This window comes from Excalfactoria chinensis, chromosome 12, assembly GCF_039878825.1.
Source record: "Excalfactoria chinensis isolate bCotChi1 chromosome 12, bCotChi1.hap2, whole genome shotgun sequence".
Classification (NCBI taxonomy): Eukaryota; Metazoa; Chordata; class Aves; order Galliformes; family Phasianidae; genus Excalfactoria; species Excalfactoria chinensis.
This window is the reverse complement of record NC_092836.1, coordinates 3,329,550-3,348,502: the sequence shown is the minus strand read 5'-3', so window position 1 is coordinate 3,348,502 and position 18,953 is coordinate 3,329,550. Positions and strand designations below refer to the sequence as shown.

General features: G+C 38.1%; 1 protein-coding gene across 2 annotated transcripts in view; it reads right to left on the bottom strand.

The window, feature by feature from the left end:
* Positions 1 to 18,953, bottom strand: part of PDZRN3 (PDZ domain containing ring finger 3) — a 120,791-nt gene that overhangs the window by 16,945 nt on the left and 84,893 nt on the right. Inside the window, exon 1 of one of the 2 annotated variants that reach the window (XM_072347624.1) lies at positions 11,165 to 11,500. The exons of the other annotated variant lie outside the window; for it this stretch is intronic. Within the exon in view, the coding sequence (XP_072203725.1) occupies positions 11,165 to 11,233 (69 nt within the window). The 5' untranslated portion in view covers positions 11,234 to 11,500. Of the gene's footprint in view, positions 1 to 11,164; positions 11,501 to 18,953 lie in introns of those variants that run through there. 2 annotated transcript variants of the gene reach the window in all.

Genomic DNA, 18,953 nt, shown 5'->3' with positions numbered 1-18,953 from the left:
CAGTGAGAGTGAGGACCCTTATCATAGCAATCCTCACCTTTATGAATAATGTCTTACACTGTTCTCTTTCCAGACATAAATTATTCACTTGATAAACTGTATTGCTGTATCTATCTGAGGTAAGTGCTGCACAGTAGAAACTCCTGCCTTCTGCAAGTTAGTGCTGAGTTTCTCAGGTCCAAGAGTAGCATATTTTTTCCAATGAGTAAAACCAGTGGGTGTAAATACAGAGCCAGGTATTAACAGCAGCTATTTCTTTGTCATTTAATTACTTCTGTAAATGTGCTGAAATGCGCTAATGTGGTGACTATGCCACATTAGTTTCTTGAATATTATTTACAACACTAAATGTCCAGATTCTGCTACACGTGTGTATCAGATAGCACTTAGTTCATACTTCGATCTGCCATGTTTAGTCCCTCTAAAGTAAGTGGGGCAGCTTACAGAGTACTATCACTCCGTGCGCTAACTGAATTGAGCCCATACTTCAAGTATTGCTTGCGGCAAAAAGCTGGGCAATAATAAAGAGGGTTAACTTGAGTGCAGAATCGATTGAAAGGTCTAAATTCCTTCTGAATTGCCTTGCACACATAACACTTATTACACTGTCATCTTTGCTTTATCTTAGAGAGGCAAAGACACCAGTTTTTTTGTAAAGCCAGCTGAGAATGGAAGATGCTAACCCTGCATTTGCATTCCACTAACAGTAGTATTGACCACAATTGCTCACAGTAATGCAGAGCATGTAAAGTTTGGCCTGGTCAAATTAGATATCATTAACTTGCCCAATCAAGCAGATTACTTTAAAACAATTTGTACATCTGTAAAATTAACTTCAGTGTAATGTTTTCGCTGGAAAAAGGAAATGCTGATTATGGTTCCAGTTTTATTATTTCCTACAAATTAAGTGTAGCACATTTTACTGTGTGCATCCTAATTCCTTTGGTACAGCTAAGTACAGCAAGCCATCAAAATAAAAGAATCCAAAATTGCAGCAAGCATAATCTCCAGAAATGTGCTAAAATAATTCTTGAGTGAAACATTTTTTTATGTGAGCTGCTTTCCATGTCTTTTGTTAAAGTCTGGTAAAATTGTGCAAAGGATAGCTTTCCAGTTTACTCTAGTACTGTAAGTAACCTGGATGCCAAGGATTTTAGCAGAGGTCTGCTGAGATGATTCATTGCTGCAGATCTGAGGACTGGTATCCCCTTTGTACTTTTATATGTGATTTACATGTAAATAATCAAAATTCAAAATAGACTGACATAAGCAAGGAATAAGGCCGTAGTTGGATTGTATCAGAAATTATTATTACATGAGTTATTTCCAAGTATCTATGTTGTACGGCAGTATCCTCATCATACTAGGCAACATTCTCTGGCCAAAAGCCGTTCACACAGAATGGTTTCTGGTCAGTCTGTGGATCTCTTATTGAGGGACTGACTCCTTAATTCACACTGGGTAGAATCCTTTTAGTCCTGCAGGTTTTTGTTTCCATCTGCAGTTAGTTGTAGGCAATATGGTGAACATTATTATATTTGATTTATTGAGAACTGTGCTAACAAAATAAGAGTTAATGGGTTGCACAGAGCTATCACTCTTAACCATTCAGATTCCAAATGAAGAATGATGGAAGAGGAAGCAATGATGGAAAAATATGCTTTAAAGCAATTTGCAGTTGGGAAATTATACCGCTCCAGATTAGGCCCTTAGAAAAACAATGCAAAGTGCCACATTGTGCACTAAATACTGAGCACTGAGTAGTTCATATCTACATGGTTTTTATAATTATCTTTATTGTGCTGGAATAGGAAATAATACCACTTTTTTTGTTGTTGAATCACGAGGAAGAGAGTGCTACATTTCGATAACAAAAACTGGTAATCCTCAATTCTGCTTATGTGCACTTAGCCAATGTGCTTTTTTGTCCAGGAAGTTAGCAGGTGTTGGTGTTCGATTCCTACTAGCAAAATAATTATGAAAAAAATACAGTAGGATGATTTCAATAATCTGTTGTCCGTGTGGAATTAGTTCTTGAGGCTCACTTTGAGTTCTTTTGAAATGTAAGCCAATAGAACATGTTGATTAGGGTGTTTCCCTGCTATCTGGAAAATGTGTCACAACTTAAGAAACTCCCAGTGCATAAAAAGCCAATGAATACATTTGTACAGTTCACTTTGTTAAAAAAGTGGCTGTACAAACATAAAATTTATTCCTGATGCTGCTCAATTGTACTCAGCAAAATTCATCTTTATAAATAATTACATCTGGAATCATACAGAAAGAAAAAAATCCATGCATATGAATGCTTCAGAAGACTTCCAAAAAACTACAATAAGCGTACTTTCCTAAGAACCTTACCAGGCCATGTGACAGAGACAATGGCATGAGACATGGAAGAGACATGGCAGAGACATGGCAAAAAAAGATGGACACGTTAACCACTATGATGTGAAAATGCTTGGGAGTGCCTTCTAAACTGAATATGAGAAAGCTGTAGTTAAACTAGAACATGAAGAATGGACCTTGATGAAATTTGTTGTTAATGTTCCTATCTGGCTCCACAACTGCATGAGACACAGATATAAATTCTGTTAACAAAGGCCATAACACAGGTGAAGGTCTTGTACTTGGATTTATTGAACCTCATGACATTCACCTAGGCTCACTGCTGGAGCCTGTCTAGGTCTCTCTGAATGGCCTCCTGACTCTTGGGCATGTCAACTGCACCGCACAGCTTGGCACCATCTGCAGACTTGCTGAAGGTGCACTTGATCCTACTGTCTTATGTCACTGGTGAAGATGTTAAAGAGCACTGGTCCCAGTACTTGGACACCACTTGTCACTGATCTCCATCTGGACTCTGAGCCATTGACCAACCCTCTATGGGTATGATCTCACAGTGAGTTTCTTGTCTTGAACAGTCCACCCATCAAATCCATATCTTTCCAATTTGGGGGGAAGGGTGTTATGGGAGACTGCGTCAAAGGCCTTAACTGAAGTTCAGATAGATGACATCAGTGGCTCTTCCTTTGTCTATTGATGTAGTTGTGCCAGCATAAAAATCCCCAAGCATAAGAGTTTACCATGTGTCCTTTAAATATTTTGCACATTATTTTTGCTTAAATAATGCATGATGTCTTTTGAGTCTTGGTAGTATACTACAGAAACTAGAAAGACTTCTGTAAAAGAAAATTATTTTTCCTTCTATCAAGTTAGACTGATTTATATGGGTTTTATGTCATGAATGGTAAACAATTGTATGCGTTGTACAGCTTGTTGGTTCTTCTCTGCTTCACAAATGTCACAGAAGAAAACTTTTTTGCTTAAGAATGAGTAAGCAGCTTTTCTTTGTAGAAATGCATGCAAATCCTTGGGAAGTGCTCTATAATAACATTAGTTCTGTCAGACTACAAACGTCTGTGCTCCATTTAAAACACTCTTTATGGTCTGATTCACCTCTTTAGCAAGTTCTTAAGAAGTCTGCATATTTACAAAAAAGCACCAGAACTTTAAAGATTTTATAGGAACTAGAGAAGCAAAAAGCCTATTTTCTAAACCTCCTTTTCCTCAGGAACTGGAAAAAGAAGGTTCAAAATATAGGTTAATTCTTCTTGCAGCTCCGTCTAATCCCTCTTTTATTTCCCTCATACGGACAGTCTCTCCGTCTCTCTTTTACTTTTTAGAAAAAAGAATAATATTGTTTAGTAATGGACTGTTTCCATGTGTGTGCATTTCCTTCTGCCTTGTGAGCCATCCATGACAAAATAGTTAAGACCAAAGAAAAAATCTTTTCTTAAGAGTACAGAATGCATTTGTTCTTGAAACCATTAACTTCCAAATGGAAAATCCTGGTAAGAAAGACCACTGAAATAAGGAATTTTTATTCTATTAGCAATTAGCTCATTTATGTGTTGACAATATAGCACCAGCATTGTACATTGCATACTGAAATGTATCTGCTTCTGGCTGGATTCTCAGGCTCTGCTCCTATTTTATCATTTGCTTCAAAGGAAACAGTTTTAGGTCAACACTGAGGTTTCTGAAACTCTTACACTTTCGCTACATACCGAGTGTACAGAGTACACTTGGAGTCTCTTCTCAAACATGCATTTATCATGTTAAATGATTTTATGTAGTGACAGGATTACTTCTACATATTTTGTCAGTGTTAAAATGACAATCTTTTGCATATCTGCTCATGGCTTAATAGCCTGGATCAGTATAAAACTGGACAAGTTTACAGGTTTTCCCTTTTTAATGACTCTTTCTGCCATCTCAGTTGCATGACCCAAGGGAACCAATCAATTATATTTCTGAGTGAGTTACAAACAACATCCATAAATAATTATGAATTGCTAATGAGAATAACCCAGTAACTGCAATTACCCACTATCTCTCATTTTCTAGATTTGCCTATGGGCAAATACTTTGAAGAATGATGCTTCTGCAGTGATGTTACTTTACAACATACCCATTCCCATTTCTTTGCTGTCACTTGCCATTTGCAGTTTTTGAGTCTATCCTCCTGCTCCCCTCCCTTTTTTCACAAATGTAATGTGCCTTTAATGTAAGATGGGGAAAGAGCAGTTCAGGTTAACTCTAAAGATATCAAGGAACGACTGGATGTTGTGTTGAGGGACATGGTTTAGTGGGAGCTATTGGTAATAGGTGAATGTTTGAACTGGATTCTATGATTCTATATCTATCTTGAAGAAGGTTATTGAAGTTGCTGTCAGAAAGAGATGGAAAAAATGCCTGGTGTTGCTATCTGGGAATCCAGCAGCAGTAACAGATCCAACTGGTTCAGCTGGGAACCTGCTCTTTCAGTAGCTACCTGCTATCAGGTATCTGCACCTTGTGATCTTGTGCCACATGCTTCCAGAAGCAGAGCAGTGCTGTCAGCTGCAGAACACAAACCTTAGAAGTTGTAGTGTAGGTAGAAGTCCCATCACCACCTCATCTCTGCCCTTTCAGTTCATGCTGCTTGAACGTGCCCTTCAATTTCCAGTGTGCTATTTGTCTTTAAAAAAACCCACAACTTATTTTTCCTTTACTTGGCTAAAACTGATAGCAGCTATACAGATACGGAGATGCAAGAGCCTATGCTGCACTCTATAAGCAAGTCTAAATTGAAGAAGGCTTTCATACCAACTGTGATTTTTTTACTGTATGAATGTCCAGTTTCTCAAAAACAATGCTGTTGGACCTAATTTTCTGTGTAAATGCATGCACTTAAACAGATAAAAACAGAAAGAAAATCTTTAATCAGATTGAAACAATATTTAGTACAATTAGTTTTTCTATGAAGCATTTAATTTTTCAAGAGTTCCTAAGGAGTCTGAAGGCAGTGTTTGGAAATTCTACTGAATCCATCTAAGGTATTGCCTCAGGATAAAGCCAGAAGAAATTTCAGTACTTAACAATGAAATGCAGAAGTGCCTACTTCCTGTGCCAGTGTGCCCCATCACCTACAATGAGATCACACCCAGAATTATCATTGGGTCTAATCAAGCTATAAAAGCTATACCATGATACTTCAGTTTTTTATTAGATGACAGCTCTAGCTTTTTGTCTAAAGATACACTGAATTAGTAGGAAGATTTGCTTCAGTAGTCACTATTTAGTAAATACTGAAGTGCTGTGTATATATGTAAACAGCGAAGTGTATGTATTATCATCAATTAATTACTCTTCCAGTCTCCTGTCAAATTCCTAACTGGTTCAGAAGGACTAGTTGGATCTGCTTATATTTACCTACCAAGCCTCTGAAAGAAAACAGTCTGATTTATATAAAAGTGTAGAGTTGTACAGTCCTAGTGAAAATGAAGCACGACCTTTTGTTTCATTATTAATGGACACAACAAAACACATTTATTAAATTTGCACTTTTTCATTAGTCCATATGTTTCTTTTATTCCAGCCCATGTCTGACATGTGACAGTAAAGCACAGAGTGATTTTGTCCCTAGTGCCTTCTCCCTTGAGGTTTCTTGCCACCTGCTTCATAGCATTAAACAGATGTATATGTGCAAAGCATTACAAAACCCATCTTTTCAATCATTTATCACTTAAAATAATAATTAAAAAAGAGAAATAGAGCTATGCTATGGTTAATCAATATATCTGCTAAATATAAAGAGAAAAGGCACTGCGGGTTTTAGGATGAAGCCGTAAGATATTTCAGGTACACAGTAGGTCAAGTTACCCATTTACATTGCAAGTAGCCATAAGGCATTTTGTTTATTTCATATCACGACTTGTTTATGTTCCTTTAATGACTGAAATATCCCTCTAACATGCAATAAAGGGTATCTTCAGAGAAATTCTAACAGAGGCATTACATTATTCATTGTCAAGTGAAGAGGAAAATTTCAATTGCCAGTTTCTGGTAAATGCCTAATTAAGAAAGGGGACTTCTGAGCCACAGACAGGCGCCACAATCATTAAAGGGCAGTTTTCTGAAGATTATGAGTCTCTAGTATGTCAAGCAGAGTTTTTCTACAGCTGAACTAATTCAGCAGTAGAAAACCCTGTCTAGAACAAAGCCCTGGGAATTAACGTCTTGTTTAAGCAAACACATACCTACTTTGAAGTAAGTGCGATAGGTTCACAACTGTTACTGAGGTCAAGTTTAATGGTAGCAGAGTGACAGAATATAACTTCAACAGTATTCTTAATTTCAGCTGCAGCACAGAAAGTGTACATGTACATACAGTGTATTTGAAGCCATATACTGCATATCAAGTTGACCGGTTTACTATAATTGGCACTTAACACTGAAAACTACTGAAATGCAGACTAATTCTCTGGCTGCCCAATTAAATTTGAAGGTGTGAAAAGCATATACACATATATACATAATTATTTTGTTTCCCAAACCTCACAGCTTTGATTAGAAATTTCTTTTTGAGATATGGCCCTGATTTGGGATAACATCATTACTAAGAAATGTTATTGTTCTTATTGTTAAGAAAAGTCTAGTCAGTCTGTGTGCTTGAATCAGCCTTTGTAAACACTGGTTGCTTTATTTTTTGTAATTCTAAATGCGTGAACAGAATTCTAATGACAAAGGGAGGCGTATCAGAGATCAGCTCAGTGCAGCTAGCTTGTGTATCAGTCTCCTTGCAAGAGCTGCTGCTGGAATTTGAAAATGAAATATAGTGTCAGCTACTTCCTCATCACTACCATCTTCTCATTAGCACAACAATTTGTATGCTAACCTTGGTGTTTATATGACTTTAGCCACATAATATCTTAATCTAGCATAAAGGGCAAATCCAGTTTGCCCACTGCCCTTTTTACCACTGTTGTTGTTTATACTTGTCTCAGAAATGTGCTTGGCAAAGAGCATGTGGACAGAGCTTTCAAGTTCTGAAAACACTGCCAGGTCATTGCATCAACTGTTTTGAGAGGTGCCTGCTCAACAGTCAGAGAGGTAGAAGTCATCTGCCCTCAGATCATCTGAAGCGAGTGCAGTGGCAATGTGAGCTTGTTTCCTACCAGTGTTTCTGTCCTTGATCTGGAAAGATAGCCTGGAGGAAAGAGTTGGGCCCCATTCTGCTTTAAACCACCATTTCTCATCTTGAAGTGTAGGTTTTGATGGGTTGTAGTTACAATATATTCCTACCATGAGAAGCAGATGAACTCCATTATCTTGAATCCCAGGGAACAGCTCTGAACATTGCTTGTACAGTTAATTTGATTTAAAATCCTGTGTTCTTACCCTTGGAGTTTTTAGATGTCTACTGAGGAAATGCTTGCCTTTCAAAATGTGTGTAAATGTGTGCTTAGAGTGAGATAGGTAGTTAAAAAACTGAGGTCCTAATCTTTATTTTTATTTTACAAACTCAAAAGCCCTGCTTCAGATGGTATATTCTTCTCTAAGTTTCCTTCAGTGGAGATTTTTTGTTTCCCAAGGTATTTCCCTAGAAAAGGAAGTGCCCATATTTCTGCTGTTTGTACAGGAGCTAAAGACACTGAGAAAAGAAAACTGGTCTGCAACATCTTCCCAATATTATGATTTTACCCTTAAGAAAACTCTTTCCTTTTGTCTCTATTTTCACCATCAAAAATATTCTGGAGAAAATTTCCATATAAATTGAAACCCAAACTCTAATAGCATGTAATTACTTCATTTCATATGCTATGTGCAACTGGGAAGTGAACCTCAGGATATATTTATGGTATCATATCAGGATATATCTATTGTATATGCACCATGTTGCTGCCCCAAGCATGCTTATCACCAGTGATGCTGTTCGGCATCAAGATTTCAAGTTGCCACAGTCCCCTTTGTATTTGTAGTGCAAAGCATTGATATGCACAGCTACAATAGCCTTTAATGACTAGGTGTCTTAATTTGCTTTTTATTATGTGATTAAAGGTACAATAAGGTATGTGTTCAACAAGAGGCAAGACCATTGTTCTGCATCATTAAGCTCACAGCAGCCCAAAAAGAAATTGTAGGCAATGTGCCAAAGCCCTTAATGAAGAGGATCTCTTTGAATTATCTATGGATGAGGAAGGGATAAAGCCTGAGCCCTGGTATATTTGATCCTCTTTGTGCTCTCTGTTATGAGGACTTACGGAGCCAGATGTACCAGACCTTCTGGAATTGTATTTTATTGAAGTATTGTTTTCCCAGCCACATAAAAGCTCTTGGCCTAATAGAGAAAGTGTAGTTATGTACTATTATTAATTCTTGCAAGTGTTTTCTGAATTCCCACACCTCAGAGCCATTAACCTTCTAAATATAAGGTTAAGGGGATTTATTTGTAACAATGGCCAATATTTCCTAAATCAAATTATGTAAATTTTGGTTTAACTGAGACTTTGAAAAAAACTTCTTTTAGTTTTCTCAGGAATGGCACTGTCAGCTTATGACACACTATGAGGGTTACATGGATGATGCAAAATAAAACCCACTGTAAGAGATCTTACTGCTATCATACTTTAAAACTTTTGTCTTTCGTATCCTGGTATTTTAATGAAAATAATGCTTCATACTCCTTACCGTTAAAATTTAACTGATTGCTCTTAAGCTATATGAGGATGCATTTTTATAGTCATTGTGACATTTAATTAGCTGGACATTTTCCCTAAGCTACAGAATTCCCTCCCACCTATCTTGTGAAAAAGAGAAAGTAGTATGCTGTTGAAATAATTTTGCATAATAATTTCTATTCTGGTATAATCATGGTTCATATACTAGAGAATTCAGATCTATGTTAGAAATTCTAGTTTTATAGGATTACATGCACCTTTCACTTCTACAGGAGCTGAGGGTATTCCAACCATGTTTCCCCAAAGGACTCTCACGCTCAACATTAATTACTGCTGCTGTGCACTGAGCTGCTTCTGCTGCAGAACAAGGTTGCAAGACTTTTCAGACTGATTTCCAACCCCATATCAGACTGCCCTGAACCAGCAGTCAGCACCAGATAGTTCAGTCAGCTCAGGTATCACCAGGACTGTTCCTGTGACTGATCTTAAGGATGTGTATTTAAAGAACACTGCCCTGCTTCTGTCAGTAAGTTGCAAAGGTTTTCTGATTCCTTCATTTTCACATCAAAGATTGCAAAAGCTTTGTAAAAAGTTATGAATAATTTGTTGCTCTGGTTGCTGAACTTCTGAATGGGATTCACTAATAGTCATCAAATGTAGACTGCATGAAGACTTGGCAACCCTGGGGGATAAGTAACTATCACCACAGCCACTGCATGATCTGAGCTGAGAGCTCACCAACAGAATGAGCACCAACAGAACGAGCACCAACTCTGCTGTTGCAGGCAGCATGTAAAGCCAGTTCTCAGTATGAAACAATATCCAAGAAATCTGATAATCTTTGAAATTCTTCCCATCATCACATGCACAGCAGCTTAGCAAGTGGAAGTGAGTCAGTATAAATAGAAATGACAGTAAGCATGTCTTTCTATTTGTTCTCACAAGTTATTTTTTCCCTCCACAAAGCAACAGTGTGTCCTTTGGGTAAGCAAGTGGGAATTAGATCAAAACTATGTCTTTAAAATTTAATCGCTTCCCTATTAGCATAATATACAAAACACATATATTATTCACTGTGTTGTCAGTGCCATCACTATCTGTGTTCACATGCAGGTAGCAGCACAGCAAAGAGCCCAGGGTTTCACTGCTCTGCGACGCTGAGCAATACCCTCTGCTGGCAAGCAAACACATGGCAGTGCTGGGAAATGTCACCCCCACCCCCCAGTCCTCATGTCACTTGGCAACTGTCATGTGTCCTAAACAGCACTAGGGATGGCAAAGTAGTAAAGTACAGTTTGAGAGATCTCAATATTTCCTATTTATCTGTAGTGTTCAATGCACTTCATGTTTTTGGGGATTAACCATAATGTGCTGATGATTATTTCAAGAGATCAGTAAGTGTGTGTCCCTTAAAAACCTGGCCATCACTGTTCTTGTCGAAATTATACTCCAGATGCAATAAAGTTAAGAGATTTCAGAGAGATAAACAATACAGATGAAAAGCAGAAAGACAGGAAATATTTAATAATAGAAGTTGGTATATTATCACACTTTTTGAAAACTTATCAGCTGCTCAATATGAAGAATGGGGTGTATAAAGATCTGTAGATATGTACATATATGTTATATGTAGTTTTCATCTGGTGTCAACTTCAGCTATTTGTTAGCTGATATTCCTGCACATAGAGGTGAGAGAACAGGACATAAACTTGTATTGGCAGGAAGCAGACTCAGCAGTGAATGAATGCATGGCATAGAAATCTCTATATGTACTTGTAAGCAGAGACAAAACCTTCTGAGCATCAGTCATTGCCTGTGCCTTCCTAACTTGCTCCGAGCGTGTGACCAAGCTATGACCCTCCTTGTGAAATTTTACTAATGCATACTAGAGAAATAAAGCAGTGCCCTGTTTCGTGATATAAAATAATGCAAAACATTTGGTGTATAATAGCATACATTTAAATATTTGATGTTCTGCAAGTGTACAGTAGGGAAAGTAAAAACATAATCATTATCTTACACACATGAAATTAGGCAACAGACCCTTTCATTTCCACTTGTATAAGCAATTTTTGGTATTCCATCTTCCCTGTCATTAACAGTGGTTACAAGCCTAAAAGAGAACATTTGTTTTTTAGAAATGAAATCTAATGCTTTACCTGACAAACTTCATACAGTAATTTGTACTGTTCTTCTTGCTTCTGTAGAGTGCACAAACTGCATCCCATGTTTAAACAAGCAGCAGAAAATATCTTCCTTATTCAGCCGTGCAGCCACAGAAATCTCAGTTAACAAGCATGCATGCAGATATCCTTTGAAACACCTGGGTGGGTCGGCTGACCTGGAGCACTTCACAGTAGTATCGCACAGAACGTTGCAGAGCAACCCTGCTCTTTTCTTTACAGCTTCCCCTCTCCCTGGCAGTACACAACACTCCCTCTGCTGCTTCACTCTGCCTGCCGTACTGAGCTCCAAAGCACGCACTTTATACTGCTACTCATGCATATTAATCAGCTCTCATTGACTATTCATAACAGACAGTGATACAGAAGCTATAATTGCCAACTATGACAGCTGAAATTTCTCTAATTAACAGGCAAGTGCTTCAGTAGCAGGCATAATAAAAGACACTAACAATTTTGTAAACCATTTTGTAGCAATTACAAATAAACATGACTACATTTTACTATGGTCCCTCAGGATAATTCTTAACATATTTAAGCAGACCAGAAATACATTTTAAATGTAAGGCACAATGCAATGAATCTAATAGCATGCAACTCAGCAGTGGCTGCAGCAAAGTTGAAATGTGCTGAGAAGCATTCATTTTTATCTCATACTGTGTTGGCATCTGAGGAGCTCAGTTATAGCAGGAGATGACTGAACTAGGAATTCAACACAACACAGAAAGGCCATCCCCATCCCTGAAAGCTTATGTACAGCCATCAGGGCTTGACTGCAAGGCAGTAGAGATGTTCCTGCTAAATGTATGTGGATTTTAACAAAGTAAATTACAAAAAGCATTGGATTAATATTTATAGAATAGCTTTAGGTTAATATTTATACCAACTGAAAAACGGCCATCTGTGCTGATTTCTCTAATTTATTAAAACTCAAAATGTTTCCCATTTACAAAAAAGCTATACAATAAGTATGGCATGTATTCACTATTTGAGTGCCTCAATCTACCTGTGCCACAGATGTAAAATATGAATCAGTGAGCTGCCCAACAAACTAGAAATGCATCCATAAGTGTAAGCCTTATGGCTATTGCTCACCCTGCAGGACATGCTGCCCTGTGTTAACAGTTTGGACTGAATATATGTTTAAACATTTAGAAAGTATGCATTTTTACAGTCTTATTTCAATTTATTCTGCTACACAGAAAAGAAGCCAGCATAACACAAGAATGAGTTGAAAAGTTTAATTTAGATACAGGTGTTTCATGGCAGAAGGCCTTGATCTCATGCTGTGGTCATCTACCTGGTTTCTGACTGCTGGCTTAGCAGATTTCAGAGGAAATTTTCAGGGATGATCATGTGCAACTTTTATGTACAGCCTCAATCCATAGGTATCTTGCTGTAGGATGCCCAGCTATTGCTACAATTACACTGACACAGTTCAAATTAAAATGGTCATCTTCTGAAAAGCAGTTCATGCTATGTATATGCTGTAGTGCCAGGTTTACTAGGTAGGGACTGTGACAAGAAGGGATCCTAGGGATCCCCGCACTCTAGAGAATGTGTTTTGGTGGGAGTCTGCCCGCCTCTGGGAAACAAAGATGGGAAACTTCTTCACATTCCTATCAAATGTCAGAAACCTCCTAAAGTAGGCAGGGGCTCCATCCCTGTGACGTTTCTCCCACAGTACTTCTGCTGCAACAGTAACTTTCAAGGTTAGAGCAAGACAGAGATTGCCCACGTCTTACTGCTGGCCCTCCCTGCTGAAGGATTCTGGCTCTTGCTCTTAGATACATTTCTTTCCAACAGTGTATTGGGTGCATCTTCACAGTCTGTGGCTGTGGATCTTCAACAACTGGAAAGCTCCTGCATATGGGAATTAGTGCTCACTCAAAGCAGGGTTATGTGATTTGATTAAGCAACTTAAGGTAAAATTTTCAAAGCTGACTCCTGTGGCTTTTCCTTTTTAAAGGAATTATGTTAATTCTTAAAGGCCACTTGCTGTTTAAATGTTAAACTTAGTTTAGGTGGCTGGGTTCAGTCAGGGATTCTCAGAAATAGCATGCAGCTGGATATGATGAGAAATAAAACTGAAACATGCATGATATTTCAATTGTAATTTCAACAGAAATGCATCAATTTATTGTTGTGCTGTGGTGATGTAATAGACTGTGAGAGATAATTTTTCATTATAGCTAACAACTACCCCAGAGACCAGTAATGATCTGTTTTCATGAAGTTTCATCTGATTCAAAAAGATAAGCCTTACATCAGGTCAGGAAAGTAAGTCCAGCAGAGCTCTCTCATGTATGTGATGCTTTGGATTCTTCAGCTCACAGAGTGAGCACGCTGCTCAGCAGCAGGCAGCATGGCTTAATGGTGTGGCTGCCTTTGTTGCACTGTTGCTCTGGTAAATAAGCCAGTCCAAAAGTCAGGCCAGCAGTTACCTCAACTGAGATATTTTCCGTTATTGAAATCTAATTCATACTTCCCTGTTCATCTCATGGACAGACATTGTGGCACTGTCTTGTGAGTATCGCCTCATTTTTTATGGTACTTTCCAACCATCAAACATTTGGACTGAAAACTTCTACTCTGGGCGTTGTCCAAGGTGGGTTTTTGTTTTAAAAGGCATATTTCAGCCATAGTGCTTTAGTCATTTCAAAGAGTAAGAGTACAGGAAAAAATACTTTGACTGCCCATGAGAAATGTTGGATATGTTTTCTTTGAGAAAGTTTTAGTATCAGTGGAATTTGAAACAAGAATTTGAAGTTTGGCACAGGGATGCCCGGTGCTGTCCCTGTGATAACTGCTAAATTTGATCAGCTTTTCAGCTGCTGCAGTTCGCACATTCTCAGTGAAAAGGTTTTTCAACTTTTCAGTGTAATTCTTATGAGACTTCTTCAGAACCTTTGCGAGGTTCAGGAATGGACACCAAAACCAAAGATGTGCAGTGATCCTCACTGCTGGACCCAGGTAGCATGCGAAATCCGCCTGAACTACAGAGGGTGTGTAATTGCCATAGCTTTGTAACATACATGCACAGGCCAGTCTGTGTGTTACAGAAACTAGTAAACATGTTGTATGTGGTTAAGGTAAACCAGCTGTGTTGGTTTGTCCGGATAAGGCAGCTTGTCACTGGCTGTCATCTGTGTTAACAATGTGTCATGTGTGGTCCCGCCGGCACCCCACAGATAATGAGCTTAGCAAAATGTAGGCATAGAGAACATCTTACATCATATGTAATATGAATATTATATTGGTCCCAGCTGAATCTGAGCAATCCAGACTGAATGGGAAGTTACTAAGCCAGCTGACTAGGAACAATGGTAAATAGCCTTTGAATATACAAGGTGCCAGGAAGAGCTTTCATTAGCATTTATCTAGATTATTTGCTCCCTATCTGATTATGTATGGCCAAGTCTGCAAAATCTCTTTTACCAAGATATCTGGCTCCAACTATCAGACATTTGCTTTTGTGTGTAAAAGCTAATTTCCAAGGAACTGAAAATGGAAAGCATCTAGAGTGTGAGGGCCACTGCAGACTGCAGGGTGCTGCTCTCGTCTCCAGGAGGCAGGATGTTCCAGACAGGTTGTATGATGGCTACAAGCAAATCCTGTCCCATCCTAAGGACAGGTTTTGCTGTTTATGTTTGTCATAGTTGCAACCTGCAATCCCCAGGCTTCTAACTACAAGCCTAGTTTAAATTTTGCTACTTAAATGTTTCATTTATTTTATGATTAAGCCTGTCAGATGTTGGTGGGTAAAGAGAATGCACAAGACTTAAGCACTGGTAGTGTCCTGTCTGCATGGGCTGGTGAGTCAGAATAAAGAGGGAAATGAAGAACTCATGAGGGACCTGCACCCTGGAAGGAACATTATTGGGGACTCAAAGGCTAAAAAGCACTGGCTGCCAGCTTTGTCAAGGGTAAGGACTTGCATTGCCAAGTGTTGGCTCTTAGACAGCAGTTCCCACCAGCAAGAATAAACTCATGTCCTTTGTGCAGGGAGCAGATGGCACATAGCTGCTTCACAGATCTGGGCAAACACCAAGCACTGCACTCAGTTCTGGGGCTCCTAATGTTTGAGCAGTTGACTGTAATATTAGTAATGGTTTGGCACTGTTTATTTTGTTTCTTTAAGCGCAAGTTGGCTTTGTTTGTATGTAAGTAACTGTTTAACATTATATTTTTGTACATATACTTAGCAAGTTCTTTTTAAACAAATGATTCCTATTTAAGGAGTATGATTGTGGAAATGTTTGCCTAATGCATCAATACTTTAATTACTTTTTTTTTTTTTTAACAAATATTTAAGATTTGAGAGAAACAAAGGCTAGGAAAGAGAACAGCTGTGACTTTATAAATAATTCTCACATTTGTGTGTTTTATAAACAGAAGTCAGGAAACTGTACAGATTATGATTACACAGAGTGGTGTGAAACAAAACTGTTTGTGCTACACAACTGGACTTTAAAGCAAGTATCTGGAATTCTTGAAGTGTTTTAGGGTTCCTTTAAATTAGAGCCACTGGGTTACCTCTATTAAATCCTGAGAGCCTCTTTGTTGAGAAAGTGCTCTAAGTTCTCTTTCCCTACGCTTATGTGCAAGTTTGCAGTACTACAGTCCACTGATAGACATGGCAAGTGTTTGATTCTTAATAACACATTTAATTGACATGGACCTGCTTTAAAAATGCCCTTCCGAAATGTCTTTCATTAAATAATTGAAAGTAAATGAGGATTTTCTATGGCATTGTGTAGGCACAAAAATTAAATTCATACTAAAAACATAAAGATCCCAATTCTGCAATTTTTTGCATATGGGCAGAGCAATCTGCCTATACACTGGAAGCTCCAAGATTGGAGCCAAAATATTTAAACTAAAACATACCACAAGAGAGGCTGTGAAAGCAAATGTAAAACTTTGGCTTTCTTCCCATCAGTTAATGTTGCTGCCTTGAGGTTCTTATTTGCTCCACTTAGCTTCTCTGAAAGAGTTCCAATTCTCAAAAGTAACTTAAATGAAATGATATTTATTGTTAGATCGTTGAAGGGATTGTTCTGTCCTCTAAGCTCTTTAAGAAGTCCAGTATCTTCTTAATTAATGCCACTTGAAAAAGAGAGTAACATTATAGGACAATTAGAGCAACATCACTGTAAGCAATGCAACACCAGCATGTATGAGAACATTGTGTTAACTCAGTCTTTGCAAAGCAGAAACGATGAGGTCAGAATAGTGTAAATGACTGTTCAATATGCCACTGAGACCTTGTGATGGAGAGAAGGATGCAGAGAGCTGATCTATAGACTACAGATCTATCTCCTCCTTGGGCTGCCTGTTCTGGTGTCTATTCCCACAGTGCCAAGAAATGCTGATCAAAGATTAAGACAAAAGGTGATCCCTAAACCAGCAAATGTACACACTGGATTTACAGAGACACTATTATGGAGTGGGTGGAACAAGGTTTTAGCTACTACAGGACCAAAAATGAACTAATCAAAATACAAATGCTCTTTCACATATTAATAAAGCAGTTCCAGAATCACCATCAGCAGTATCTCCAACCCAGCAATGCCAGCTTGAGGGACCTGGAGGCACACACTTCAGGTAGCTGCACTTTAGCTCAAATCCTGGATGCAGTATCATTGCCCATTTTCCCATTCATCACAAAATGTATTCAGCCACTAAGAACACAAACCAAAAAGTATAGAACACTGGCAAGGAAATGAGAAAATCTTATTATAGGCTGGATTTGTGCTCTAAAAGGTTTTTCTGTGTTGGAAGAAACCTCAGCTTCCTCTCAAAAAGCATCTTTGATTTCCTGGGTTTGATACTGGAACAGGCAAGCTGGCCTCTGTAATTTGTTACAGGTGATTTAACTAGATACTTTCTATTTAAGAAGAACTGCAAATTTAAGGCTGTACAAAGTATTGCTTCTTACATGGCAAGAGCACTGTGATCATTGTTAGCACAGTTATAAGAATATTGAATTGAAAATTAAAGATCTTTAAATGATGAAAGCAGATCATGAAAAAATATGAGTGTAAAACTGATTGACAGTTACACACTTGTGTTTACAAGGTTCATGTGTTGTCAAATCTAAAACTACTTACAGAGCTTCTATCCCCACTTTGCTTTACTGTGTAATATCACTTTAGAGGAATAGCATTGGTGAGCACAGGCTGCTGTGAGTGATGGTTCATTTCAAATAAAAATGTTTTTTATAAAAGTGATAATACTGTTTTATAATTTCAGAGCCAGCAAAATGATTCATTGTACTTGAATGCTGCATAGAATCTATCGACATAATACTTAATCTTTAAAACTGATAGACATGTGCCCAAAAGCTAATAAAGTTCATTCTAATACAAACGAGCAAGTAAAATAGTATATCATAGTCTGTGATAGCTTTGGATCTTGATCATATAACTGTAGCCCAGGGACAAAGAAAATTGAAGTGATTTAGAAAGGTAGCCAATAGGATTTATCTAATATTAGGCAGTTTGCTGAAGCAAAACAGTAATGTCAGAAAGAGACAAAGGTGTAAAATCCATTTGACTGTGTCCAAATGCTTCTACTCTTTGACCTTAACGGCTCCTGATGAACTCTCTGTAAGGTCAGCAGAATAATAATAATATATGGTCAGAAATTACCAAGACCTGCTAAGTATCACAGCCTTTACTAAGTTTTATATTTTAGATACTGCATTCATATTATGAAACTTAAACCTTCTCTATTTGAAAAGACATTAGCTTTCATTTCTCAGTTTGTACTGTTCCACTCTTAATTTGAAACAGAGCAAAACAGGAATGACATCTATGGTTCATTAGGTTTTATATTAACCATCTAATGAAAAGGATATGTGGGAATATTAAGTATTAATGGTAAATGGCAGTCAATATGAAAAAAGATGCTGATATGTTTGTCTTTGTATTCATTTCTATGTTCAGGTGCACAAGAGGTATCTCATTGCTAACCCTACTTAGCAAAAAAAAAAACAACACAGAAGATGAGCAGACTTTGAATGAAATGAAATTTAAGGCATTTAGCAGCAAAGAGAATGTCAGTATTCATTTTTGTCTTTGAAGGTGGGAAAGCTGCATTTCCTCCGAAGGTGATAGGCGCTTGCTCCAGAATTGGTCTGTGATTAATTCCAACATGGGCACACAGAGTGGGCCAGCAGTGAATGAGCCGTGCTGGTTTTGCCCACATGAGGCACCAGTCATCTCTGCATCAGCAAAGTACTGTCAAAAGAGATCAGGCACACTGGGTAGGAGATAAGTGACTGAGGTTCATGGTGACTCAAGTGATTTGCAGTCACAGAGACAGGCTGTGCCAGTGCTGTGAATTGCATCTGTGTTTTCCTAGTGCCAACTAGGAATAATCTTGAAACTGTCTTCTTCCAAATACAGAAGAATGTAGAAAATGGCTGCGGTCCTGCTGAGTGCTCTAGTGCACTCTGAGTTCCCTATTGCTCAGTGTATAAAATACACCAACAATTCTGTGTGGTTTCCATTTCTCCTGTTCATAGTATAATCTTGCCATCCTATAAAACTACAGCTACTCTGCTCACTTCTTGTTTTGTTATGAAATCAGTACTATTTTGGTAACACTGATTTGATAAAAGATCAACTCTAACACAGGAAGGAAACTTCTCACATCTAACTTGGCTCACTTTGAACAAGCAATTCTGATCCAATGTGTGCAGTTCATTCCCGGAGATCACAAAGCTCACAGTGTTGTTCCTTCCAAGTTAACTTGATCT